The sequence below is a fragment of the Panonychus citri genome, unplaced genomic scaffold (genome assembly GCF_014898815.1).
Source record: "Panonychus citri isolate SS breed McGregor unplaced genomic scaffold, ASM1489881v1 Contig00135, whole genome shotgun sequence".
NCBI classification, from domain to species: domain Eukaryota; kingdom Metazoa; phylum Arthropoda; class Arachnida; order Trombidiformes; family Tetranychidae; genus Panonychus; species Panonychus citri.
The window spans coordinates 1,570,778-1,597,370 of record NW_026515540.1 but is presented as its reverse complement, the minus strand read 5'-3'; the positions used below and the strand labels follow the sequence as shown (position 1 = coordinate 1,597,370).

General features: G+C 32.1%; 6 protein-coding genes and 1 pseudogene across 6 annotated transcripts; 6 read left to right on the top strand and 1 right to left on the bottom strand.

Moving 5' to 3' along the window:
* Positions 1 to 633: 633 nt before the first annotated feature.
* LOC128392066 (tetratricopeptide repeat protein 37-like) lies at positions 634 to 4,885 on the top strand. The gene is made up of 2 exons (XM_053352048.1): positions 634 to 1,281; positions 3,985 to 4,885. The coding sequence occupies exons 1-2, from the start codon at positions 1,017 to 1,019 to the stop codon at positions 4,815 to 4,817; spliced, it is 1,098 nt and encodes a 365-aa protein (XP_053208023.1). The 5' UTR covers positions 634 to 1,016; the 3' UTR covers positions 4,818 to 4,885.
* Positions 4,886 to 6,213: 1,328 nt separating this feature from the next.
* On the top strand, positions 6,214 to 10,033 carry LOC128392065 (nuclear RNA export factor 1-like). The gene is made up of 11 exons (XM_053352047.1): positions 6,214 to 6,348; positions 6,429 to 6,491; positions 6,574 to 6,710; positions 6,782 to 6,869; positions 7,014 to 7,097; positions 7,221 to 7,664; positions 7,746 to 7,867; positions 8,523 to 8,559; positions 8,651 to 8,719; positions 8,788 to 8,939; positions 9,026 to 10,033. Exons 1-11 carry the CDS (start codon positions 6,343 to 6,345, stop codon positions 9,729 to 9,731), a joined length of 1,908 nt encoding a protein of 635 aa, XP_053208022.1. The 5' UTR covers positions 6,214 to 6,342; the 3' UTR covers positions 9,732 to 10,033.
* Positions 10,034 to 11,610: 1,577 nt separating this feature from the next.
* Positions 11,611 to 12,839, top strand: LOC128392068 (glutaredoxin 3-like). Its single transcript, XM_053352050.1, has 4 exons — positions 11,611 to 11,769; positions 11,866 to 11,989; positions 12,065 to 12,529; positions 12,611 to 12,839. Exons 1-4 carry the CDS (start codon positions 11,711 to 11,713, stop codon positions 12,659 to 12,661), a joined length of 699 nt encoding a protein of 232 aa, XP_053208025.1. The 5' UTR covers positions 11,611 to 11,710; the 3' UTR covers positions 12,662 to 12,839.
* A 1,360-nt stretch (positions 12,840 to 14,199) lies between these two features.
* Positions 14,200 to 15,620, top strand: LOC128392067 (ubiquitin-conjugating enzyme E2 J1-like). The gene is given in 2 exon segments (XM_053352049.1): positions 14,200 to 14,796; positions 14,798 to 15,620. Coding segments are annotated over 2 exon segments (918 nt in total). The 5' UTR covers positions 14,200 to 14,377; the 3' UTR covers positions 15,297 to 15,620.
* Positions 15,621 to 15,875: 255 nt separating this feature from the next.
* LOC128392064 (myb-binding protein 1A-like protein) lies at positions 15,876 to 21,424 on the top strand. Its single transcript, XM_053352045.1, has 16 exons — positions 15,876 to 16,112; positions 16,219 to 16,710; positions 16,790 to 16,864; positions 16,938 to 17,043; positions 17,126 to 17,217; positions 17,303 to 17,395; positions 17,460 to 17,536; positions 17,599 to 17,662; positions 17,725 to 17,832; positions 17,909 to 18,022; positions 18,090 to 18,251; positions 18,347 to 18,949; positions 19,025 to 19,438; positions 19,514 to 19,651; positions 19,735 to 20,022; positions 20,084 to 21,424. The coding sequence occupies exons 1-16, from the start codon at positions 15,972 to 15,974 to the stop codon at positions 21,020 to 21,022; spliced, it is 3,906 nt and encodes a 1,301-aa protein (XP_053208020.1). The 5' UTR covers positions 15,876 to 15,971; the 3' UTR covers positions 21,023 to 21,424.
* Positions 21,425 to 22,790: 1,366 nt separating this feature from the next.
* LOC128391812 (uncharacterized) lies at positions 22,791 to 23,767 on the top strand. The gene is made up of 2 exons (XM_053351758.1): positions 22,791 to 23,262; positions 23,351 to 23,767. Exons 1-2 carry the CDS (start codon positions 23,254 to 23,256, stop codon positions 23,669 to 23,671), a joined length of 330 nt encoding a protein of 109 aa, XP_053207733.1. The 5' UTR covers positions 22,791 to 23,253; the 3' UTR covers positions 23,672 to 23,767.
* Positions 23,768 to 25,542: 1,775 nt separating this feature from the next.
* LOC128391751 (uncharacterized) lies at positions 25,543 to 26,531 on the bottom strand (annotated as a pseudogene).
* Between the last annotated feature and the right edge of the window lie 62 nt (positions 26,532 to 26,593).

The window sequence follows — 26,593 nt, the reverse complement described above, 5'->3', positions numbered from 1 at the left end:
TAACAATTTGCACGAAAATTAATCACTTAGATCGTATTTGAATTTCATGGAAAAGGTTAACCAGTTTTCTGGGTTTTTTTTTCTTATTGTTAGTTTCTAAATTGTAGATTATATTTTAATTGTGTTGCATAATTTAATCTTGATTAGCTAAATCCAGATGAAAGGATTAATCTAATAGATGAATGACCTGATTGCAATCAAGACTGTAAGAGATGATGATGAATCAAATAGACGAATTAACAATTTGTCTTAAATTTCATCAATTATCATCAGAATAGTTAATCAATAAGTTTAGTTGTTAATTGACTAATATGATTAATCAGTTTTACTAATTTCTGTAATTCAGCTGATTAGTTTCCGTAGGCATCTTTTCACAATCAATGAAAAATAACCAATGAACTGATTGTCTATCTAATTATCAATATTGTTTTCACACTTTTTGTTCAAATTGTAACAATTTACATGATTAATAAATTGTTATCTTAAATAGTAACACCAGCTACTTATTGTGTTGAGTCAGCCTCCAATTGATTGTGTTGCTTAACTACATTGAAATTTGTTTCCAACTTGATCCAACAATCAGTAATTGCTTTACAAACCGTAATCAAGTAAACGAGTGCGGTTCATTTGATTTCTGTGTGTTCACAATTTAACAACAATCAATATCTATCTTACAACAATTAATTTAAATCCATCCTTCTGATTGATTCTGTTATCATCAGTCCAACACTTAATATGAAAACTTGATATATAATAACAGTGCTGTTTCAAGACAAATTTAATTGTCATCATTTAACCAACAAACTTGATACAATTTAAGTGTCAAATCAACAATTAACTTTTTTTTTTGTTTACATTTTTGATTTGCCTCCAAAATCATCATATAAACATTAACATTGTTATTAAATAGTTATCCAAGTTTAATTTACCTTTTTCATCTGGATTGTTGGATCAGGTGGAAATATTGACAATTGATTGTTGATTGTTGATCCTTTTTGTTACAATTAAATTCGTGAATGGATAAAGCGAGTAGAGGCCAATCATCATCTCGATCCAATTACGACAATGACACAAGTTGGTTAAATTCACAATTATCGGGACTTCGTGGTAGTGCTCAGGACGAAAGGTTCCAATATGTTTGGCGAAACTTAACTTCATCATCTTCATCAAGTTCTCACTCTTACCAAGGTGGATCATCGTCTACAGGAGCATCCACATCATCTTCATCTTCATCCTCATCCTCATCTTCATCTTCATCTTCATCTTCGTCCTCTTCTTTTGGTAATTCTTGAATTCTTCTTTGTGCTTTACTCAGTTGTTTAACTATTTCAGTATTTGATTCTCGGCTTCTTGGGTGTTGATTGTCATCGATTATTTTAATTGTTGTTGTTGTTGTTAAGAAGTTGATGAAACATAATCACTGAGAATCAATATCCAATCAGACCATGTGATAGGTGATGAGGTGATCTATTCATTAAAGTATTGAACTCTGGGAGAGAGGAAGAGATAAAGAGATTAGAAAAAAGAAACACAAATTGTTGATTAGATAAAAAAATTAACTAAAACTTGATTCCGACAATGAAATATTAATATAAATGAAGATACTTACTAGATGACGAGCTGGATGATAGCGTTTCTTTTTAGATCCATGATGATTATCATCTGATTGTTTGGTATCTTCATATGTTGAATCGATTGATGATTCTGAAGGTGATGAAGAAGATGATAAATCACTGCTTATTACTGGTGAATCACTAGAAGATGATGATGATGAAGGTTCGATAATTAAAGGTGAATCAACTAACTGACATAACTGTCCAGTTAAATTGAAAAGTATCACAATCAAAAAAACGAATGTTAAATAATTAGAAGAGAACATTTTGATGATCAATTTGCCTGGAAATCCAATGATAGTTTCAAGATTCTCAACGGTGAGTCTTGCAGTCTAACCTGCGGGTTTATCTGGTGGAAGAGAAAATAAAAATGAGAGAAGAGAAGAAAAAATGAAAGAGAGGGAAACAAAGAGAGAAAAGTGTAAAAAGATTCTTGTTAACCTGTGAAGTCTTTTTATTATTACTTCAGGGAAGAAGATGACCAACAACTATTCTTGCTCATCTTCATCTTCCTGTGGAGAGAGAGAGAGAGAGAGAGAGAGAGAAAGAGGTGGACAAACACACAGGTGCTCTTCAGTAAATAACAATCTCTTTCTCTCCTTTTCTTTCAGTTTAAATGATTAGAGAAAAGAAAGAGCAAGGTATTGATATATTTACCTGAGAGCACCTGAAAGAAGGAGGAAGAAGAGAGTGATGACCATTTTCTCTTACAGTAATGATAACAAAAGACTTCACAGGTTAACACAAGAATCTTTTTACACTTTTCTCTCTCATAAACACATTTTCTCTTTTTGTTTACTCTTTCACTCGCTCATTCTCTTTGGTGTAAATACCTGATGATCTTCGTGATGGTGATGCTGCAACCGTGGAGAAATTAGCGAAATAATTGGAAGCAGTAAAATATGTTGAATATTTTGCTGTAGGGGAGAACCATTGACCATCTCGAGCTTTTGTTGACCAAATGTTTAAAATAACATCTTCAAAAAATGTCACTAAAAACCGTCACGTTCAATGGATCAACCGATTCTTTCAGCATCTCCATAGATCTGCAAATAATTTGGCAAATGTTTACATTAACCTAATTGGTTTCATCTCTTGATTGTCACTTAATTACGATCATTTAAAACTCTGTATTTCCTCTAATGTACCCACGTGATCTCCCTCCATTGAAAAACACCTTTCAATATCAAGTTTTTTTGACTGTACTATTGAGATGAAAATGCAAGTCCAACTAGTTACCCCACTAATCGAAAGGTCATCATTAACATCACCAATAATTTTTTTACTCAGCTCAAGTAATTTAGAGATTCGAAAATCACTGAAAGAGTGAAGAATTTCAGTTAGAAGAAGAGTAGAACCATTTTGAAAGAATCTTTTAGCTTTGTTCCTTTGATGAGACGCTCAACGATGAAACAAATTCTCCTCAAGAGATTCTTCATTATCCTAAGATAGAGAAAGAAAGTGAGACAAAAACAAAAGATAAAAACAAAATAAAGAAAGAGATTAATAAAAGATTTAAAAAAATTATAACGAATAAATTTTACCTTATTCTTGGAGAGAATCTCAAGCAATTGAGAAGCAGAATTCAAACGGATCTTGGCATTGTTCGCGTGAAGCTTAGGTAATATTTTGAGAATATTTTCTCTCACTAAATTGTCTGGACAATCTACCGAATCACCCATCATACAGATTAAACTAATTATACAAAAGGTAAACCAACAAATTAAATTAACAAAATTAACGATTCAATTGAATCAACATGCAACTTGAAGGATTCAACATGTGCAACGCTCTTCGTTCATTGGCTCATCTGTAACTCGTCACATGATTTTCTTTTTGGCGGCAAATTTGATTTGATTTTCTTTTGATCAAATTCAATCATAATTTTCTGTTTAATTATTTTAATTGTTGTTGTTAAGAAGTTGATGAAACATAATCACTAAGAATCAATATCCATTAGATGAGATTATAAAATGGAGACTAATTATCAATACAAAAGGATTTGATTACCACAAAGTGTTAATCAATAGAGTAACAATTATCTCTTTGGTGTTAATCATCATCACGATTATCATAATAGATACGAGAGAGAAATTATCATTTTGTAAGAGTAAAAGAGAAACAATTAAAATTCGCAATAAATCCATTCGAAATTCTATTCTATTCGATTGAATTGATAATTGTCACTAATTTTAATTGAATTGTTGTTAACAATTAATAGACTGATGAGGTTTAAATAATCATAAATTCATTTAGCGCCAGATAATTAGGCTGAGTGAAAATAGACTTTTGTCTATTTACAGAGAAAAAGTAGTAAGAATAGACTTTGTTTATCTTTTTTTTCACTGATTGTTGTTTATTGTTAATTCAGTTTTTAAGGTTCCAAAAGGATTAACCATGACGGAGGAGGTTGATATCGCGAGTATACCTTGTTGTCCTGAGAATTTCGAGCCACTATTTAAATTGGGCCTTTGTTTTGAAGCGAAAAAACAAATTGAAGAAAGTATCAAATGCTACCAGAAATGTATACGAATCAATGACGGCGATCGGAGATTGTGGCAGTGTTTGGGTCAAGCTTATTTCGTCCGAGGAAGTTATGTTAATGCTAACAAATGTTTCATTCGATCGATACAATTAAGAGTTAACCATGGTGGTGATGGAAAAATGGCGGAAGAAAATTACTATGAAGAAATTCGGATTGGTGAAATAAAGACACTTCTCAATGATCACGAAGAAGGTTCAACAATCTATAAAGAAGTGATTAAACAATCACCGGATAACATTTTGGCTTTTCTTGGTTTGGCTCGAGTTAAATTAATCATGGCATGTGATTTATTTGATAAATCAGATAAATCAGAGGCTTTAATTACCTGTGATGAGGTTTTCTCACTAACAAGTAAAGTCATCTCTCTACAGCCAAAGTTAATTCAACCACTGAACATTATTGTTAATTGTTGCCTTTCGATTTATTCACATTTAAATCAAGATGAAGAGGTAACTTTATCCGGAAAGAAATATACTCGCCTTGGGGTGTTAAATATTTCCAAAAATCATACAATGAAAGCTTTATCTTTGAAAGAATTACCTTATTTATGGTATCATTTGTTTATAATTTACTCACTTTTATTCAGTGAAACATCAGATGAAATTGATTTGAAAAAATCAATTCTTTGTTTGGAAAAATGTAAACAAATGAAAAATTAGTTTTACTAAATTGAGTTAACTTAATGTAATTAAAGTGAAAAGATTTACACTTTTGTTTATATGGTCAATTTTTTTTTTCTTTTCATATCAAAAATCAATTCAACTTATCTGCTGATTGCTCAATGAAACAATTTACAGTAATTTACGTTTTCCGGTTTTCCCATTCACATCAACAGGTATTCTTATCAATACCTTAACCTCAATCGGTTCAGTTTCCATCGTCACTTTACAATTGAGTTTGGGAAAATACGTTCGTTTTTTTCAAGGTCAACATGAAATTGAAAGTTCTTTAACACTTTTACGTAATCAGATTAATCACTTATAGAAATACAATCGAATGGAAACAAGAATTGAATAGCGATTTGATTCAATAAGGAAGTGAAGAAGAGTCAGAAACGATAACTCATTTAGAAGAAATTTAGTGAGGAATTTCCAAAGAATTTTTTTAACAATTAGTTAGCAATAAATCATAAGGTGATTAAGCTTTGATTGTGAACATGAATGTTACATATTCTTCATTAGATTCTAATCCAGAACTTTTGATTGTATGAGGCACTTTTGAAGAGCTCTTCGAATGCAGAAGAACGAAGAAGATTAGTTTGCTTTGCTCCGTGAAAAGGTCATATAATCACGTTCTTCGAACATGATACGTAATCGGTTTTCTCCGTTTTCCAGAATTTTGAGAATCGAATGTAATATTTTCACGTTTATCAGTCTAAATCACCACATCGCCTTGGCACGGATTAATTTCAATGTCCGATTTGTTGCCGATATTACAGATGAAAATTCTGACAAATCATCAAGGGAAATTTAAGAAGCTGAACTGATCTCTTGATTGTGAATCCGATTTGTTTTACAAGATTTTCCTTTTAGAAACAAGTATCTTTACCTACAGTTTATTTGAAAGAAAATAAATGTTTCATTTGATTATTAATAAACTTCTAATATTCTCAGCAGTTATATGGAGTAAAATGGTTTGACTTTAGTAATCGAAATTTTATTTGAGAAAATTTGAAAGGAATGGTTATCAAATGAGCAACAATTTTAGAGTATAAGGATTTGAATTACGATTAAATTGAAGCAATTTTGAGTGGAAATCTTTGATAAACTTCAACATGAACGGAGTTTTGAAGGTTCTAAGTTTTTTGGAATCGAATTGTGGAAAACCAAAATAATTTAAGTCCATTTGTGCTCGAATTTCATAGGTAAACAAAATTTGAAGTCATTATCAATATTCATGTTAAATGGTTAAGAGGGAAAGAGTTAATTTTAATGTTCGATTGTCGAAAAAGTGTAAGTTCATTTGATATTAAAAGTTTCGAGTTTTGCGTTTAATCGAAAGTTAATGAGCGATCCGAGAGGTGGCGCATTCGTTGGCTTTTGTTCTTCAAATGAATCGATTATCGAATTGGACTATCGATGTTTTCGATTTCATTCATTTCCAACCATCTTGAGAATTTGGTTTTGGTTCAATTTTGGTTTTGATTGTTTTTCTTTTGTTTTGGTAATTAACTTTAATTCTAACATGATGGTAAGTTAATTTTTTAATTCATCTTTATTGTTGTTGTAAATTTGTTCATCTCATGGATTTAATTCATTTCTCAATGACAGGAAAGTCGGCGTAGAGACGCTCGTTATACCAATAAGCGGTTCTTCCGTACGGTTAATGATTCAGTAAGTAAACAAAAATGTTCCTTTTTGATGATTATTTTTCCTTTTCAAGTATTAACATTTTCAAATTATTTTTCTTTTTTAGTATGATGGTCATGATGATCGAGGTCCGAATAATAATAACAATAATAATAATAGTAACCGGGGATCTAATAGAGATAGAAGAGTCGCAAGGGCTCGTGATGGTGATCACCGAAAGGTGAATTTGAAATCATATCAAGCGTAAGTCTTTTATTTCCTTTTTAATTATTAACTTCAACTAATCTTATATTGTTCTTATTTCTTTTTACTAGTGGTAGTAGAAAAGATCGTTACAAAATCGACAGAAGAAACAGGATAGATCAAGATGCTGATGACTCTGAGATGTGGTTTAAAATTGTGGTAAGTATTCATCACGTGTAACCTTTTTTTAGTATTTTTATAAAATTTTCCTATATGTGTTTTTTTCTTCATTTCATTCAAATGATGAAACAATATGTTTCATTTACTAATATTGTTTGTTTCTCTCTCCTTTGAATGTGATAGGTACCTAGAGGTGCTAAATGTACGAAGGAACATTTAATGAATCAATTTCAGCAAAATAGTGGTGTTGTTTTTTTACCATATAATGTTAGTATATTTTTTTTCAGAGACTCATTTATATGGAGACTCTTTTTGTTTATACTAATGTATTTCTAATGTTTATTTTATCTTTTTTTGTTCTCAATCATATCCTCTGGTTGATTCATATAGTTCCATGCTGAAAATAACTCAGCTGTCTTCTTTATACAAGGAGGAGATCAAATGTCTGCTATTCGAGCTTGTAGTAGACGCATATACGACACTGATGGTTACGCACTTCCTGTTAGTGTACAGCCAAGTCCAATTCCCGCTCCACCAATGAATAAAAAGACCGAAGATACAATATCTGTTGCACTTAAAGGACGTTTTAATTATCAACTTAAATCACTATTCTTAAATACTTTCAATCAAGATCGTAGTTTCTTGGAATCGGATTTGTACATTCCCCTTAGTCGTCTATCTATATTTAATTTAATTGTTGAGAAAATAAGGAAAGAGTATTCTGAGATTGTCGGTTTAAGTGTCTCTGATAACAAATTGACTACACTGAGCCCATTATCTCATCTTTCCTCGATATGTAAAAATTTAAAAGCTCTTGACATCTCTAAAAATAAGGTAATTTTTAAATTCACTTTTTTCCTCATTCCCTTTTTGCCAAATTTTCACCTTAATATTTTTTAATTTTGACTAATTTAGATTAAATCTGTCACTGAACTGGACCATATTAAGACCTTTGAGTTGACCGAACTCGCAATCGAAGGTAATCCTTTTGCTAATGCTGCCGCTTTCTCTGAAGCTGATAAAAGTACTCTGGTCAGGTTAGTATGATGATTAATCATTAGATATTCTTTTTTACCAATAATTAAAGACAAGTGAGTTTGTTGTGTGAAAGGATGAATTTCACCAATTTGACAATATGACATCTCACAATTGTTGCCGCTATTTGACGGGTCAAGTTTTTGACCGTCAATGTTTCATCGACCCGAGAAAAAAAAGGCCAAGAAGAACTTTGAGTTCTTGCCTTGAATTAAAAAATGGGGCAAGAAAAAAAAGAGCATAAAAAAGGACTAGCTCAGTCCAATGGGAATGGAGAGGAGGAAACTTGCCCCCGGTCAGATCTTGATAAGATCTTAGATCGTTAATTGATTTCAGTAAACTCCTCATGAACATCATCTCCTTCCCACTTCTCAATCAAACATGGGTCTTAAATGTTGAATCGGCAACGGGTAAGTATATGTAATGTTAATGTTGCTCAAAGAGGTGCTGTTGTGAAGTCTCATTTTCCTTACCATTGGTTATCTGAAGTCATCAACCAGTGATTGACACTCGAATTTGAGACTAATTCTGACAATTTATCTTTTCTTACATCCACACCAATCTCGGACTGAACTTTTTATTGGAGTCACGATTTTGGAGCAACTAAACCAAGAATATCTCCTTTCTCTTTTCCTCTCTCTAACCTTGCATTTTCAGTTCCTTGCGAAAACGTTTCCCTAAGCTAACAAAATTGGTAAGTTTAAATTGCTCAGTGACAATTTTCACTCGATTGTAATCCTAATCTTAATTTTCTCTAATTTTTTTTCTTATCCCCTTTTTTTCAGGATGGAGTTGATTTACCTCCAGCTATTGGATTCGATGTTGGTGATACCGATGACATCCCTCCATCATACGTGAGTATTATTATAACATTTCCTTAAATTTATTTTAATCAATTATTTCAACTTAATTTTCTCTCTAGGGTCATCATATTCCAAATGAGATTAAGAATTTTGTTGCCGAATTTTTAGACCAATATTTTAAGATATACGATTCTGATGATCGAAGACCAATGCTTGCTGCTTATCATGATCAAGCTGTTTTTTCTTACAGTATTGGGAGAACTGATAACAAGTAAGTTGCATTTTTTTCTTCTTCGTTTAGAGGATGATAGGTTTTTTTTAATGATAATATAATTTACTTTTATTATCCTTTACCAGAGTTAATACATTCACTCAGTCAATGATTTCTGGCAGTCGAAATTTATTGAGAATTCGAGACGATGGTGAATCAAAAACCAAACTGTTACATGTTGGAGGTCAAGCAATTGTCGACGCCTTAGCAGCCATGCCACGGACTAAACATGCTCCATCTTTGATGAAAATTGATGTTCCCTTTTATTATCAACAAAACTTTTTCGTTGTGGTTGTGAATGGAGTTTTTAAAGAGTTTACAAAAAAACAAGTACACACTCGAGCCTTTGGAAGAACTTTTCTCATTGTTCCTCAAGGTCAAGGGTTTGTCATAATTAATGATATACTAGTAATAACCAATGCCACAGTTGAACAAGTTCAACAATTTAGTAGAACGTTGGAAACTGATTCAATAATCAACTGTATCAAAGAAGATCGCTTTGGTTCAGATTGTCTTGAAAGTCTTTCTCTTGGTAGTTTGGGTGATCTCGGTTTCAATCAACAACAACAACAACTATTAATTCAACAACCATCGATACAAAGTCAACCATTAATGTTGGATGATGCAAGTAAAGAAGCAATGGTTCAACAATTTTGCTCCATGACGAATATGAATCGACAATTTTCAGCCCAATGTCTTGCCGAAAACGCATTTGACTTGCAAAAATCTTTCGACGTATTCAACCAATTAAACAAACAAGGAGCAATACCAGAAGCAGCTTTTCAACAATGATTATTAATAATTCACACTCACTGAGATTATCTATCAATAACCTTAACCTTTTTTGTATCTCAACTCTTTTCTGATAAATTGTTAACGGTAATTTCAAATTAATCTTCTTTTGATTCTTTGTCTTATCCTTTCAAAAAACCTTCATGTAAATATTAACGACAAACTTTATAAACCAATTTTTTTGTGAAATCTTAAAAATGTGTAAATCTTTTGAACAGCCATCGCCCATTCAGACACTGATACTTTTCATCAAGTGTATACTAATCAGTTAGAAAATCAATAAAATCTAAATTCAACTACAATCACTTACACATTTACACAATTCGATTAGTTAACTCTTATCGATTCGAATATCAACTTGTAGATCAAATTCGAGAGCTCATTTTGATGATGATTCTGAAGAGACTAACAAAATCGAGTCGAGATTCAGTTGAGTAATAGTTTGGAATTTCCAAGTTACTTTTCTTTTCATATTTTCCGTTGAGGCCAAAACTCTACTAAATTGTTAAACTTTCTTCGTTTCGATCGGCAATTAAATAGATTAACTCAATCGAACTATTTTATGGTACATTTAAACCAATCTCTATCTATTTCGGGTAATTGATTCATGAGATAATTAAACAGTAAGATTATTAATTGCTAGAATATTAATCCGATAAACTGAGTAAAAGTAACAACGTCCAACGTTTTATTTGTGATTTATCTCAACGGGAAATTATTGCTCTCATTTCAATTGGTCCCTTCAAATTCTTTTGCCAATATTTATGAGCTTTCACTTGACAAGTTTTCGAACATGGTGAAGCTCATCAGTGGAAGTCGTATGATCTTCTGGATCATAAGTCCCATCGTTTCAACTGAGTCTTTGGCTGACTCATCTAATATATTGCAATTTCGCCAACTCGTGTAATCGCACGAGCTACAAAGGTTTCCCCACGCCGAGGACTCTCATGGTTCCATCTGAAGCTCTTAAAGTATATTAGTGGTATAATATTGTCTTTGCAAATGAGCAAACACAAAGGCCAGAAAAGGGAGGAAACGGAAACGGAATAAAGGAATTGGTCATTTTCGTCGCTGAGGTAATTTATTATTGAAGAAAAAAACATTCAGAGAGATGAATTCAACACCACAATCATATTAATGGTTCGAAGTGAAAAAATTAAGAAAAATGAGAGGAAAGAAAAGGTAAGAAAACGCTCATTGAATGTTAATGATTAATAATCAAATTACCAGTTAATTTACCTAATGGTTGTGATGAGGAAAGTAAATGTTTCATAAATGATGAATATTTTCTGGAGACATTTAAGAAGATGCAACTTGAGCAATTTAATCACAACAATCGAAGGTAAAATTCATAAAAGAAGAGCCAACTGGCGGAAATCAATCAATCATATTATAATCAAGAAAACGAAAAAGTAACAACAAACAATTAATTCACTCAACTATCAAACTAATCAAACTCATTTCCATCTTCTTTAAAAGTTAAATTGGTGAGATATTAATGAGAATTTACTTTCATAACGAAAAAATTTATCTAACCTTTGATTTTAATTGTTCTCCTTTTCTTTCTTTGATATTTACTGTATGATAAGAGACCAAAATTTAGAAACAATTAGTCGTGAATGTTGTTGATTGCGATCAGATAATCAATCAATACAATAACAATGAACAATTGAAAAACGAAAGGTTAATTATTTCCTCGTCTCCATAACTTGTGAACAAAAAGGTAATAAGCATATCCATAAACTCAAAAGAATGTGTACTGAATTGGACAATTGGAATTATCGTTTTAGCGACTGTTTCATGATTGTTCAATTGTTCAAATCCAATTCGATTCCAACGCAATTAAGTGAAATTCGAAGTGGCGACATCTAGTGTGAGACTTATGTTCTTCCAAGATCTTGTTGGATTTAGGCTCATGTTCAAGTGGAACTACAGTTTAGAGTTTACAGTTGATTATTTGATTCACTGATTGTTTAATTATGTCGATTAACAGATTGAACGTTAGCTCTGATCTGGACGAATATCTGGAGAAATCAAAGTAAGTAATAGATTAAAATGTCATCTTTTGGTTTACTTTTGGTTAATCATTTTCTTTTCCACACCTTTCATGGTGATTGTTTTTCTCTTTGAATAGAGATCATGTTTTGGTGCTTCATTTTACTGCTTCTTTTGGTGAACAACGAAGCTCACAAATTAATGATGTTCTAAATGAGGTGATTTCTAATAAATCATCATTCGGTCCTGTTGAAGCTGTTCTGGTAACATTTTATTCTTTTCGTTTTTGTTAATTTTGCTCTTGGGGTTAACTCAATTTTTGTCTTTTCTTTTACCAGGTTGATGTTGAAAAGTGTAAAGAGATCAGTGATAAATATGCTGTCGCTTCAGTACCAACATGTCTCATTGTTGTAAAGGGCAAAGAGTTTGGTCGGATTGAGGGGATCAATGTTTCAGCTTTAACCAAGAAAGTTAAAGAAGCCGTTTTTAAAAATTTTCCTGTTAATGCTCCAGGTTTGCCTGGAACCGAAGGAGAGAGTGAAGGCAAATTAGAGGATCGATTAAAAAAATTAATCAATCAGGCGAAAGTGATGATCTTCATGAAGGGTTCTCGTGATGCTCCAAGATGCAAATTCAGTCGGGAATTGATTGGTATTCTTCAAGAAGAAGGAGCTGATTATGAGACTTTTGACATTCTAGAGGATGAACAAGTGCGACAAGGACTTAAAGCCTATTCCAATTGGCCGACTTTCCCTCAAATTTACGTTAATTCCTCTCTTGTTGGAGGCTTGGATATCATTAAGGTAACAAACTGTCACTGATTAAGATTTTAAACAACCGATTGTTATTAATTACTAATATTTCTTTGTTTTTCTCTTGTACAGGAATTGAGAGAAATCGGAGAATTAAAGTCAACACTTCTTGTATCAGAATAATCCAAAATCGGATCACCATGAAAAAAGCATTACAATTAGTTGCTCACCTTTCGCTTAATCTATTCCATTGGCTTAATAAATTCAACAGAATTGATTTGTAATTCAGAAAAATCAAGTGAAAACTTAATTACCCTTTTCCAATTCAATGGACGATGAAAATCACTTTTATCAACAAAAACTCTCAATCTCTTTCTCTCGGAATCGTAATTTATCAAATTAATTACAATCTAATCAATTGATACTCTGAGATCACATTCAATTGACTTGATTACGACCGTAAAAGTTTTTTTTCTCAATCATTTACATTACACCAGGTGACTCATCCATTTTTGAGAAGCTGTTTTCAAGTCATAGCTAATTGCTTAAAATCTTGGATAATTTATTGATTTGTAATTAATTGAGAAAAAAAGCAAAAAAAAAATCAATGTAACTTTGAAGGTTGTACACCAAAGTTATTATTATTATTCAATGAGCTTATAGTGAAAAGTTAAAATCTATTGAATACAATTAATTGATTCCATCAATACCTGTTAGTGTAATTGGAAAAAGATAACCATTTTTTTTCACTAAGAGATCAATTGATTAAATTTGAGTGATGATGATGTTTTATTAACTCTAGTGATGATTATCTTGGAGCATCGGTTTTAACTCAATGACGTTTCTCTTTGTCAAGTTAATAACCTACAATATTTTCCAATCGACAAGATAATCAAGTGTAGTAACAGTTATATTTACGATGATGTGATAGTGGAGACACAAAAAAAATTATTATTAAATTTAAACTCAAGTTTGTTTACTTAATAATTTTTTGGTTCTTTTGTTTTTGTTGAGTTTGTTGATGTTGTTGTTGTTATTTTTGTTGAAAGCTTGATGACATTGCTGATGATGGTTGATACTGGTGACATGAAGTGTATCACATGTCAAAATTTTAGATGGATTAATTTTATCAACACAATGATGTTGCTGATGGTTATGGTTATGATTATGGTTATGGGATGATGATAAAGATGTTGTCGATGAAATGGTAGTTACAGATGCAGGTAAAGAAGAAGAAGATGACGATGATGATGAAGAAGATGATGAAAATTGACTTATCCAGTGAGAAGGAGGTTTAGGTAGACTTGAAGGTGATGGTGGATCCGTGAATTTGGGTCCAGCATAATAAACATTGTTGGTGGACATTGAAGCAAACATCATTTGTTTGATTTTTTTTTCTCTTTTCGATCAAGTCCAGTACGTTTGGTGTCAACTCAAAACATCAACATTAAGACGACTCTTTGCTCGGCTCAAGACTGGCAACTTTTTTTAACTAAATGAAGAAAATTTAAATAAATCAATTAACAAAGAAATAGAATTTCATTGAGAACAATTAAAAGCAGAAGGGGAATGATTATCATTCAATGATAATTCATTTTACACTTTTGGTTATTAGAGAACAACAAAAAAAAGAATAATCGAATTGCGCATGATTTTTGCGCACGCGCACAAGCGAGAGTAAAATTAGAAAACATTGAATAAGAATTTGGGAAACTCCATCTGTCTGATTGTCGACCAACTAAAAGGGTTTTAACAAAGATTAAGGTTGAGCCTTAAACCTAAATTGTTTGTTTGTTTATGTTTTTTGGTTTCTGGTTTGGTTTCGGTTTTTTTTATTTTAATTGTTGCTGTTGAATTAATTTTTGTGTATCAATTTGTAGGCTTAATTATAGACTAACGATGACCTCTTCTTCTTTTGCCTCACAGTTTAATCTTCGATCCCCAGCAGTTAAAAGGTTAATGAAAGAAGCTGCTGAATTATCAGAGCCTACGGAAATTTATTATGCTCAACCATTGGAACATAATCTGTTTGAATGGCATTTTACCGTTCGAGGTCCTGCTGATAGTGATTTTGCTGGTGGCTATTATCATGGTCGAGTAATTTTACCCACTGAATATCCAATGAAACCTCCAAGTATTATTCTTTTAACATCAAATGGACGATTTGAGGTAAATAAAAAGATTTGTTTAAGCATTTCTGGTCATCATCCAGAATCCTGGCAACCGTCCTGGTCAATTCGTACAGCTCTATTGGCGATAATTGGTTTTATGCCTACAGAGTCACGAGGAGCTATCGGTGGATTAGACTATACACCGGAAGAGACGTGAATTAGCAATTAAATCACAAACCTGGTCGTGTCCGTCGTGTGGTGCAATCAAAAATCTGCTTAAAAATTTGAGTGATGATTCAGAGGCTGAATCATCTAGTGATAATCAAGAGGCTAAAGAATTAGCCAAGCAGATAAGATTTAAAGAAATCGATCCAACCTTAAATTCAAATCAAACAACAGCAAAAATGGATGAAGGATCAACAACAAACCAAGAAAATACTGACAAAAGGAATGATGATAGTGTTGAAACTCGCCGTCGACGAATAGGAGTTGTACACCATGATAACAATTCAAGCCCTGAAGGGTCACAACAACAACAACAACAATTAAAAGCCCAACAGTCAACACCAAATATTTCATCAAATTCATCTGTCTATGAAGCCACTGTCCAGTCATCAAGGACTCGTTTCTCCACCTACATTATGGCGATACTAATCTTAGCAATTGCTTTCCTTTTATTCAGACGGATCTTAACTGATCCCGAATGAAAACACAGCAAAACCAACACTGAGATACATTTACACACACACACATACACATTTATACACACAGAGAAATAGACAGTGAATCAGAAATACACATCGACCCTCTTATCCCCCAAAAAATTACACATCTACTCAAATACGAAACATGTTTACTAATGAATTATTTTTTAATGTTGTACGATTTAAATTTTTCTCAACTTGTTTTGTTTCTCAGATTGATAAATGAAACTATTACACTTGTCAAACTAAATGAAAAGAGCGCAAACAATTAAACAGAAAATTATGATTATCAACAATATGATTAATTAAACATGTTAAATATGTAAATTGGATTACGAAACACTAATTAACAATCAAATCAATGAAATCCAAGGCAAATCAAACTGATAATCACTTTGTCACCAATCAACCCCAATTTATCAAAGTTGAAACTGATCTTCTCTTTTATATCAATCGGAAAATTAAAAAAAAAACGATAATTATGATTGAATTTGATCAAAAGAAAATCAAATCAAATTTGCCGCCAAAAAGAAAATCATGTGACGAGTTACAGATGAGCCAATGAACGAAGAGCGTTGCACATGTTGAATCCTTCAAGTTGCATGTTGATTCAATTGAATCGTTAATTTTGTTAATTTAATTTGTTGGTTTACCTTTTGTATAATTAGTTTAATCTGTATGATGGGTGATTCGGTAGATTGTCCAGACAATTTAGTGAGAGAAAATATTCTCAAAATATTACCTAAGCTTCACGCGAACAATGCCAAGATCCGTTTGAATTCTGCTTCTCAATTGCTTGAGATTCTCTCCAAGAATAAGGTAAAATTTATTCGTTATAATTTTTTTTAAATCTTTTATTAATCTCTTTCTTTATTTTGTTTTTTATCTTTTGTTTTTTGTCTCTCACTTTCTTTCTCTATCTTAGGATAATGAAGAATCTCTTGAGGAGAATTTGTGTTTCATCGTTGAGCGTCTCATCAAAGGAACTACAAAAGCTAAAGATTCTTTCAAAATTGGTTCTACTCTTCTTCTAACTGAAATTCTTCACTCTTTCAGTGATTTTCGAATCTCTAAATTACTTGAGCTGAGTAAAAAAATTATTGGTGATGTTAATGATGACCTTTCGATTAGTGGGGTAACTAGTTGGACTTGCATTTTCATCTCAATAGTACAGTCAAAAAAACTTGATATTTCAGACAAGGAGACGTTGAAAGAATTTATTAGATTCATGGTCCAATTGGCAATTAAAAAGCCTTTATGCAATATAGCTATTTGTAATATCTTTCAGATGCTATTTGATCATCAATTTAAGCCAGAAGCCTTTTCTTCAATTCTAAAATCATCCCTTAAACGTAACGAGCATGGAGACGCATCACCTTTTTATCTTTATCTCATTTTGTTGATTCGTAAACATCCGGTAAGTGAAAAATCTCCTTCCAATTTTCAACCAAACGATCACTTTTGATATAACTTATGATTTTCATCCTTGTTAACAGGAATTGTCTCGAGTCCTCAATCATATACCATCGATTGATTTAGATGATGCCGATAATTTAGTTGCATTTGTCGAGGTAAGATGAATCTTCTGACAATTTATCAATTCTAACTAATTTGAGTCTATTGCGTTTCTAAATTTTCTTTCAGGCCGCTGCCTTAAATTATCCTACACTCCACCCAGCATGTATTGAGCTTTTCCATTATTTAAATGAAGACGACCGAATGGAAATATATTGGAAGCGAGTCTTCAATAGTAAGCAAAGAATAATTTGATCTTCTGTACATTTTCTAGAATCTTTTCTCTAACTTTTCATTTATTCTTTACTGGTAAATAGATACGCTTTTTGGTCATGATCAATCATCTAAACACCATCGAGTTGGACTGTCCCTTATTAGTGCCATTCTGCCTCATCTAAATGAAACGAATGTTAGTTGATCTATTTGCATTCACAATTTTATTGTGAATCAAATCAAATGACTGTTATTACAATTATTATTGCTCATTCTCTTAGGTTGATTATGTATTTTCAAAAAAAATGATGGATTTGTGGATGCAAAGTCTCACAACTCAAGCCTGTCGCCTTCACAATTTTGCTATGCAATTAGTGAGTAAACTAATTATTTCGATCTAATTTTATTTACTAATTGTGACATGTCTCAAATTTTCAGCAAAAAGACCTTATTGACAACTATGACAATTATGATGCTTCACTCCAAGCAAAGATCATATTACTTTTAACTGAATCGTAAGTGTTAATGAATGTAATCAAATTTCTTAAATCACTAATTAATTTTACTAATATTACAGCCCTGGAACTGTGAGTTTTGATGTAATTACTGATACCAAAACTGTTGCTCAACTTTACTCAAAGGTTAGTATAGATTAAGCTTTTATTTCAATTAGATGATTATTTGATATTCATTATTTCATTAGACTAAATGTGAAGCTGTCGAGAATTTGATCAATCGAGTTATTGAAAAAGTTCGTGGTTACAAGGATGTTTCAGTTAAAGATAAAATGAGAACTCTTCTCGTTAGTCAGGTAATTATCACTAGTAAATTCTGTTGATTTTAGTGTTTATTAATGATAAATTTTGGATAAATTGTCAATTCTTTAGCTTACAGATCTCGTAAAATCAGCTCATATCTCAGATTCTCCAGAGATCAAATTAACTGTCTTAAATTTCCTCCTCGCTCATGGTTACTTTGATGTTTCCAATGATGAAACTTTGGTGAGTTTTTGATTCGTCTTTACTAATTTATCTGGTGATGATTATAATTGTTGTTTCTTTATTTCAGAATTTAGTCAAACCAGCTACTGGATCTCTGATTGCAAGAATTCAATCTCTTTTCTTTAAATTGATCAGTGCAACTTGTTCAAATAATCCTGATGTTATGGAAGGTGTTGGTTTATATGCTTTACGATTAATCAAAGGAGGTGTTCCATTGAAAGATGATAAGGTAACAATTACTGGTCAACTATAATTCTTGTAGTTACAAGTTTCTTCTCAAAGATTCATTTTCTAACCTTTTCTTAACTTATGCCATTTATTTAGACTGAACCATTGTGGAAGAAGATGAAAAAGATGAAAATCAAATTCAAAAAATTAAAATCTAACGTAGAAAACGAAAAGCAAATCAACATATTTAAACCTTTGCTCTATGCTAATGCAATCAGCTCTTTCCAACAATCTACCGATATAGATGATGCAATAGCTAATTTCGATGAATTGTTTGAGTGTTTCAAACGTTCGTTGGGAGATAGTCAAGAAGAGAATGAACCTAAGTGGCCTGATGTTTTATTAGATTTAATGATCTCTCAATTTCCAGCCCAATCACAGTTCCTTTCTTCCATTATGATTAAAACTTTCCGGTTAATTGTTTCTGATGTTACTCTCGAAGGACTTGAACAATTGAAGATCGCCTTACTTGCTGACAAACTTGATGATGAGGAAGATGAAAATGAAAATGATAGCGAAGATGAAGACGAAGATGAAGATGCAGAAGAGAACGGACCAAATGGCCAAGATGCTGATAAACCTGAAGGAGAATCTGATGAAGAGGAATCAGAGGTTTCAGAAGACGATGAAGAAGATGTTGATGATGAATTCAAAGCAAAAATTACATTAGCACTTGGGCCTGCCGCTGCTACAGGAGATGTAAGTATACATGTTTATCATGTTTAGTTGATTGTTTATTTGAATTTAAAATTGATCTAATTTGAACTTCTTTAGGAAACTGAAGCACCGATTGATGATGATGAAATGTTCCAATTAGATGAAGCATTATCAGCGGCATTCCGGAGTAAATACTCAACCGACAGACATACAAAAGCTAATCTAAAGATATTGAGATCCAAGTGTTTAGATTTGGTAGAAATTATATTTAAATCGAAAGAACAAACACTCGAAACAGTTTTGTTCTTAATTCCTGTTCTCATCGATGCTATAAAACTTTATAGTAATTCCAAAGAGGTTGAACTGCGAGCTAGAGTTGCGAAAATTTTAATGAATCTGCCACATGTCAAATTTTTCACTTCATCTGATGGTTTAAATGATAAAATCGCTCAAGGATTGTTCAAGAAAGGAATTGATTTGGCTTCCAATACTAATATCCAAACAAGTGCTGCTAAAATTTGTGTCTGGGTTGTAAGTAAATTTTTTCTGGACACACAATAATTTAATTAGCTGATGTACTAATTTAAATCATTTTTTATTCAACAGATATCAATGTGTATTCATAGCAATGTTAATACCGACTGGGCATATGATCATTTGCTTAAATTATTAGAAGAATATTTTTCTAAACCTAATTCGTTGGTTTCCAAGGATTTTTTCCTAATTATTTTCCAGAACCAAAAAGTAATTATTTAACTTTACAACAATCTCTCAATACTAAGCAATTAGAATGTTTTGTTAATACTTATCGGTTTCTTTCCTTTTAGACTTGCAATCCTCAGATTCTAGAAGTATTGAGTAAAAATGTTTTCGTAAGTCTAAGACCATTCAAGAAACTCGGTGGACTCGCAATGCTCACAACCTATCTTAGGATTTGTCCAGTTGATATGGTTAAAGATAAATCTATCGAAGCTTGCTTACAATCGATCAAAAAAGATGCTATGGCTGGACTAATGGCGGCGACCAGTGCAAACAGAGCTTCTTTCATCAGCTTATATGTCGGTTTAATTGGTGCTCTTAGTAAATTCATTCCGATCGACCCACTCCCAGTTAATGTAAGCATTTTTTCTTGACAAGTTTTATGAGAATTTAAAATTAATCATTTTTTTTCTACAGGCAAAGAAAAAGGAAAAGGTTGGGAAAAAATTAAGTTCCAATGGGTTAATTCTACTGAAAAAGAACCAAGAGGAGGAGGAAGAATCAAAAGAAGAGAAAATTGAAGTAGATCCTCAATCAGATCGCGAAGATCACGAAAATAAAGAAGAAGGAGAAGAAGAACAAGAAGAAGAACAAGAAGAACAACAAGAAGATGACCAAGAAAAAGAAGAAGACGTAGAAGTTGAAGAAGAAAAAGAACAAGAAGAAAGAAACAAAGATGAAGGCGAAGACGAAGAAGAAGAACAACAACAAGGAGAAGAAGAGTGTGAAGAAGAAGAAGAAGTGGAAAAAATCAAGTCGGACTCTCAATCTGAGAATGATGATCATGAAAAAGAAGAAGAATCAGGCGAAGAAAAAATGAAATTGGACTCACAATCAGAAAATGAAAACGAAAAAAAAGAAGAAGAACAATTAGTCAAGAAAATGAAATTAGACTTACATTTAGAGAACGGAGGTCAAGAAGAAGAGGAGCAACAAATTGTAAAGAAAATCAAGTTAGACTCTCAATCCGAGAATGAAAATGAAGAAAAAGAGGAAGCGCCAGAAGATGTGAATATGAAACAAGACTCACAATCAGAGAGCGAGAATCAAGAAAAAAGAGAAGAAGAACGGGTAGCTAAAAGAATAAAATTCGAATCCGAGAGCGAAGAACAAGAGGAAGCTCCAACTCCACGTGTAACGCGCGCTCGCGCTAAAACTCCGAAAGTTGAGCAAAACAAGAAACCAGAGCCCGAAACTAAAGAGGAACAATTAGAAGCTGAAGATGAGCTGCCCGATTTTTCAATCCCTCGAGTTCAACTCATAAAAACACCATCAACCCGATCAAGAGCTCGATCAGTGACTCCAACCAAAGAACCAACTACACCTCTAAGAAGATCACTTCGAACTCGAAAATGAATTAAGATTTCCGATTAACTATCAATCCACTACAAGACTATCCAACTAAAGGCTTTAGTTAATTGTGTAACTTATAATCATGGATAAAATCGTAATCATCATTTGCTTTTCTCAAATATCCTTATGAAAACAATCACTTGCATGTTCCCTATTTTTTGTGGGGATAAATTACTTTCCGACGTTGATTGGTTAAATTATCATCATAACATTCATAGCAATTAACCAATTGCCTATATAAACCAAGCGCAATCAAAAACGTATCGTTCAACCATGAAGAAATCATTAAAATCATGAAAATTAAAAACAAAATGATAATGTTACATAATAAGAAATTGTTATTTAAGTTTTACTTACCACCATTTATTGATTGTTCATTAAAATTTAATTTTGAAAATTTGTTAATCATTAATCATTTTATTCATTATCACAATCAACTTGAAATGAGAAAAGGTTTCAATGTAATTAAAAGTATTTCTCATTTAAAATTAAATCAGATTTTCAGGTTATCGTTATTCCAATTTTAATTGGTCAACTAAATTTAATTAATTTAGTTTGAAATTAGATTAAAATTGAAAAATTGATGGTTAAGTTGATACGTTAGATTAATATTGTTGATGCTGTGGTGCAGTTAATTGTCTCTTTTTAATTAATTGTGTCTTAATTTCACTTGGGTTGACAAAATTCAGTGATTACTAATTGTTAGAGTTGAATTGCTGATTTAATTTGATTATTGAGCAGAAACAGTAACTAATTTAGATGAATTATCTTTATGATTGGGAAAGTAACAAATATTTTTGGTTTTGTTAGTTAATTGTTATTGATTAATTAGCTTGTGATCCTGATTTAAATACTTCCTGTTGGACGTTATGATTAACAATCCATGACAATGATTAATAACAATTAAGAAATGGACAGTTTTCTTGGACACAATTTAATTGTCCGAATCTACAGTTGAGCGATTCAACTATAAGATGACAATTAGTCTTCTGTCTTAATTGGTTGAAAAAAAAACTCACTTTTCATCAGCGAAATAATTAATTTCATTCAGCATCAAATGGTCAATTCTAAATTGTAGTTATTTGATAGCACATTAAATAGAAACAATTAGATTTAATCATAAGAAAAATATCTACAAGTTTAAGTTAAATCTTTGAATATTCTCACAGTGAAAGTTAATTGTGTTCCTTAAATTGATCATCATCATCATGACAAAACGTTCATATGTTACCTTTGGATCGTTAATTGTGTTAATCATAATTCTAATCACAATCAATGTACCAACAATTAAGGCTGGATACCGAAGGAGGATTGAAATGGCAAAGAAAATCGGAGCAGTTATGTTAATTGTTGCGAAGAATAAAAAATTTATCCTTCCTTTGCCTCTTCCAGTGCCCTTGCCTGTTCCGTGAGTATTAATTAGTATATTAATTAATCAGTTGATTCCCGATTCTAATACAATTACTTAATTCTTAGGATATTTAAAACTTATCAACCGGTAATTCATGATCCCTGGTTTTTCAAGAAACAATTAATTGCTCAACACTTTAGTGGTGGTTTACATGGAGGTCTTCATGGTGGAGTCACTGGTGGAATCCATGGTTAATTGTTACAAAATCATTCGTTCATTTACTGGTTAATCGTTAATCCATCTGTGTATTTAGTTTCATTTCGTCAAACACCAATAAACAATTAAGTTATTATAAACAGACTAAATTCAAACTCTTAATCTCTCAATTTAAGATTATCAGCTGTTGATATTCATCTGATAACATGTTGATTGATTGTTACAATAGAAACCAAATCAAGCAATCATTAATTATTCCAATCAAAAAGTTTGATAAAAATTGGTTAAGATTAGTCCTTTCTCAAGCTAAACAGCCTTTCAAAAGGATTATCCCTAAAGGATTAAGCTTTTGTTTTTAACGGCTTGGCGAGTTGACTCTGACTCTATACCGTTGACTCTATACCCAAATGATTAACCGTCTTAACCTAAAACGGATTAGTTTCAATAAAATGTTTTCTGTTTCAAATTAATCATTTTGTGTTCCTTTCCAAGTGATTTTACTGTAAATCAACAGAGAAAATAAATCAACACCAATTAGAAATTTGTTCCCTGTGTTTCGTCTTTAATTGTGGATAAATTTGGTCTTTTAGATGTGAATTTTGACCATTTATTGTGACACTTTCTCTAAACACATTTGATTCCTTGGATCATCTTTACCTTTGATCTCATGACAACAGTAAGTATTAGTTATTGGTCTTTCTATTATTATCCATTGACCGACCTTTCGCTCAATTCAAACATTTGAATCTCTTTATCCACTTCAGGTAACTGACTCACCAGTCAAACGAAAACCAGTTCAAGATACTCAGATAAAAGATCCAACAGTCGACAATATGTACAAAAAGATATTCGCAATGTTATCAGAAACTATTTTAAAACGTGAAATTGTCGAGGAAAGCGATTCGGAGACACCAACACAGAACGAAGGTCAAGTAAAGGATCTGATTTTGACAAATTACTTCCCGACACATAAAGCAGACAATGACGACCTTGCAATACCTCGGACTCAGAGGATTAACAAAGCCGGTGATCCTGTCGGAGAAAAGTGTACCTGTCATCATCATCAAGTTGTGGTTACCAAATGATGGCCATGACTTTTTATAATTTCATTCTTAATTATCCTCATTTGTTAATAAAATAAAACACTAATTAAGTGTATCACAATTTCACCAAACAAACAATTTCTTTGAATGTTTATGTTAGTTGTTATTCGTGAATCAGTTAACGGAAAAAAGATAAATCAATTTCAAAAATAATCAATCAATCGGATAAATGAATAAGTATTTACATTATTAAATCATCTTCTTGAATCTAATAACTTAATTGTTTATTGGTGTTTGACGAAATGAAACTAAATACACAGATGGATTAACGATTAACCAGTAAATGAACGAATGATTTTGTAACAATTAACCATGGATTCCACCAGTGACTCCACCATGAAGACCTCCATGTAAACCACCACTAAAGTGTTGAGCAATTAATTGTTTCTTGAAAAACCAGGGATCATGAATTACCGGTTGATAAGTTTTAAATATCCTGAGAATTAAGTATAGTGTAATTGTATTAAAATCGGGAATCAACTGATTAATTAAATATACTCACGGAACAGGTCAGGGCACTGGAAGAGGCTTCGAGTTCGAAGTGATCTTCTTAGAGGTGTAGTTGGTTCTTTGGTTGGAGTCACTGATCGAGCTCTTGATCGGGTTGATGGTGTTTTTATGAGTTGAACTCGAGGGATTGAAAAATCGGGCAGCTCATCTTCAGCTTCTAATTGTTCCTCTTTAGTTTCGGGCTCTGGTTTCTTGTTTTGCTCAACTTTCGGAGTTTTAGCGCGAGCGCGCGTTACACGTGGAGTTGGAGCTTCCTCTTGTTCTTCGCTCTTGGATTCGAATTTTATTCTTTTAGCTACCCGTTCTTCTTCTCTTTTTTCTTGATTCTCGCTCTCTGATTGTGAGTCCAATTTCATTTTTTCTTCGCCTGATTCTTCTTCTTTTTCATGATCATCATTCTCAGATTGAGAGTCCGACTTGATTTTTTCCACTTCTTCTTCTTCACACTCTTCTTCTTTTCAATCGTGAGGATCGCGCAACTTTGATTAAAAATGTACGAAATTTAATGCCCGTGGCTGTATATTGAATTTTGAAATGTCATAAAAATGTTTACGACTTAGGCGGTACAAAAAAATGTCTCATTCATTTGTCCGTCCGTCTCGAAATTTGCTTTTAGAGTCTCAAGCAAAAGAGATTGACTGTAATGAACAATCAGACTCGCAATTAAAGATTATCAGCTATTGATATTCATCTGATAGGAAAGTTGATTGATTGTTACAATAGAATAACAAATTAGAAAATTATCTCCACTCGTTAGCAGGTTAATTATGTATCAAATTTAGTCTGAATTTCACTGGGAAAAGTTCAACATTCGTTGATCTAGTTACAGAATCAAATTACCTCGGACTGTCCGATAGAAATTTGTATTGATTTTATTAAACATTTTTCCGCAATTAAATCTCATCAAATTTATTTAATTGATTTAAATTCAAGCCAATTTCAATTTTAAAGATTGTGATAAGTTTAATGTTTTGTTTAATCTAAATCATTTAATTTAAACTCGATTGAATTTTTTGCTCGTATGAAAAATGACTAGTTTAAGTAAGTTAATTGTAATTAATTACTATTCAATAAACTAGCGTACAATTTACTTTTTTACCAGCCTAAATTTGTAACTAATGAGAGAAGATCAATTCTGATTCTCACGATTAACCAAATTGAGTCGTTGTGATGATTTCGTTTACCTAGGGTTCCGAACATTTCGGTCAACTGATTTACGTTTTTTTCATTTGCTTCATTTTGGAAGCATTTTTTTGCTATTAGAGTTTGAATCGAATTAAGATTCATTAATTTGATTAATATAATTTGAATTTGGTGGACATTTCTCTCTGGGAAATTGATGCTTTTTGTGGTTTTTGTTTTTTGTTTATTTAGATTCGGCAACAATTTGATTTGATTTTTACACTAATTTGTTTTCTCTTGGAGCAAAAGTAGTTTTGCTTGTGTTGAAAGGGACTGAAATCTTTTGGGTAACACAAATTTTTTTCCATTTGGATAAAATTATCATTAGAATTTTGTTACAACTTTTGCTTTTTATGTCTAATCTTCATCTTCATCATCATCTTCTGGTAAATCATCTAATAAATCTGGCATAGGTAATCCAGCTTCTTTTCTAGCAGCATATTCATCAGGAGATCGACCTCTAGGCCAACCAAAAAGAGGCTCTTTACCATCTCCAAAGGGGAATGGTTTCTTGATCATGAGAGATACTCATAACGAGGTGGAAGTACAGGTTCTTCGGCCATTTCATGTTGCATTTCATACCAGGAGTGAATACGAGCCCAAATAATGACAGGTATGATCACGTAATAAGAAGCGAATTCAAGAATGCTTTCCTGTGAGAAAACACCAGAAACCTCAGTGCTTGCAGAAACTGAATGAGCCCATCGCTTATTCACAGAAGATAAAGCAATTTTAACACCACTAGTTCCTCTTGGTGATCGAACAATTAAAGGTAAAGCTTTCCTTAAAACACCAAACATTATAACAATAAAATACCACAAACACCAATCCAAACCTAAAAGAAACAAATTCAATTGAAAAAAAACCAAAATTAACAATCAACACAACAAAACCCAAGTAAAAGTAACACAAAAATATTTGTATTTACTTGACAAAATTAAAAGGCCTAACACATAAACCAAAAGCTAGACACAATTAAATCAAAACTTACCACCAAAAACGAACCCAAAATGAGCACAATTAACCAGCAAATTAATTTAATTACAAAGGAAAAACCGATTTTCCTAGCCAAAACAAACCAAAAGGTGAAAAATAAACAAAAAGAATCATAAATTTGACCTCAACTCATTTACTCCAGAAACGGTGGCTCCATCTAGCGAATGGAAAAGCTACTTATTAAGGTGACCTTGTGATGAGAAAAAAACGACAGAG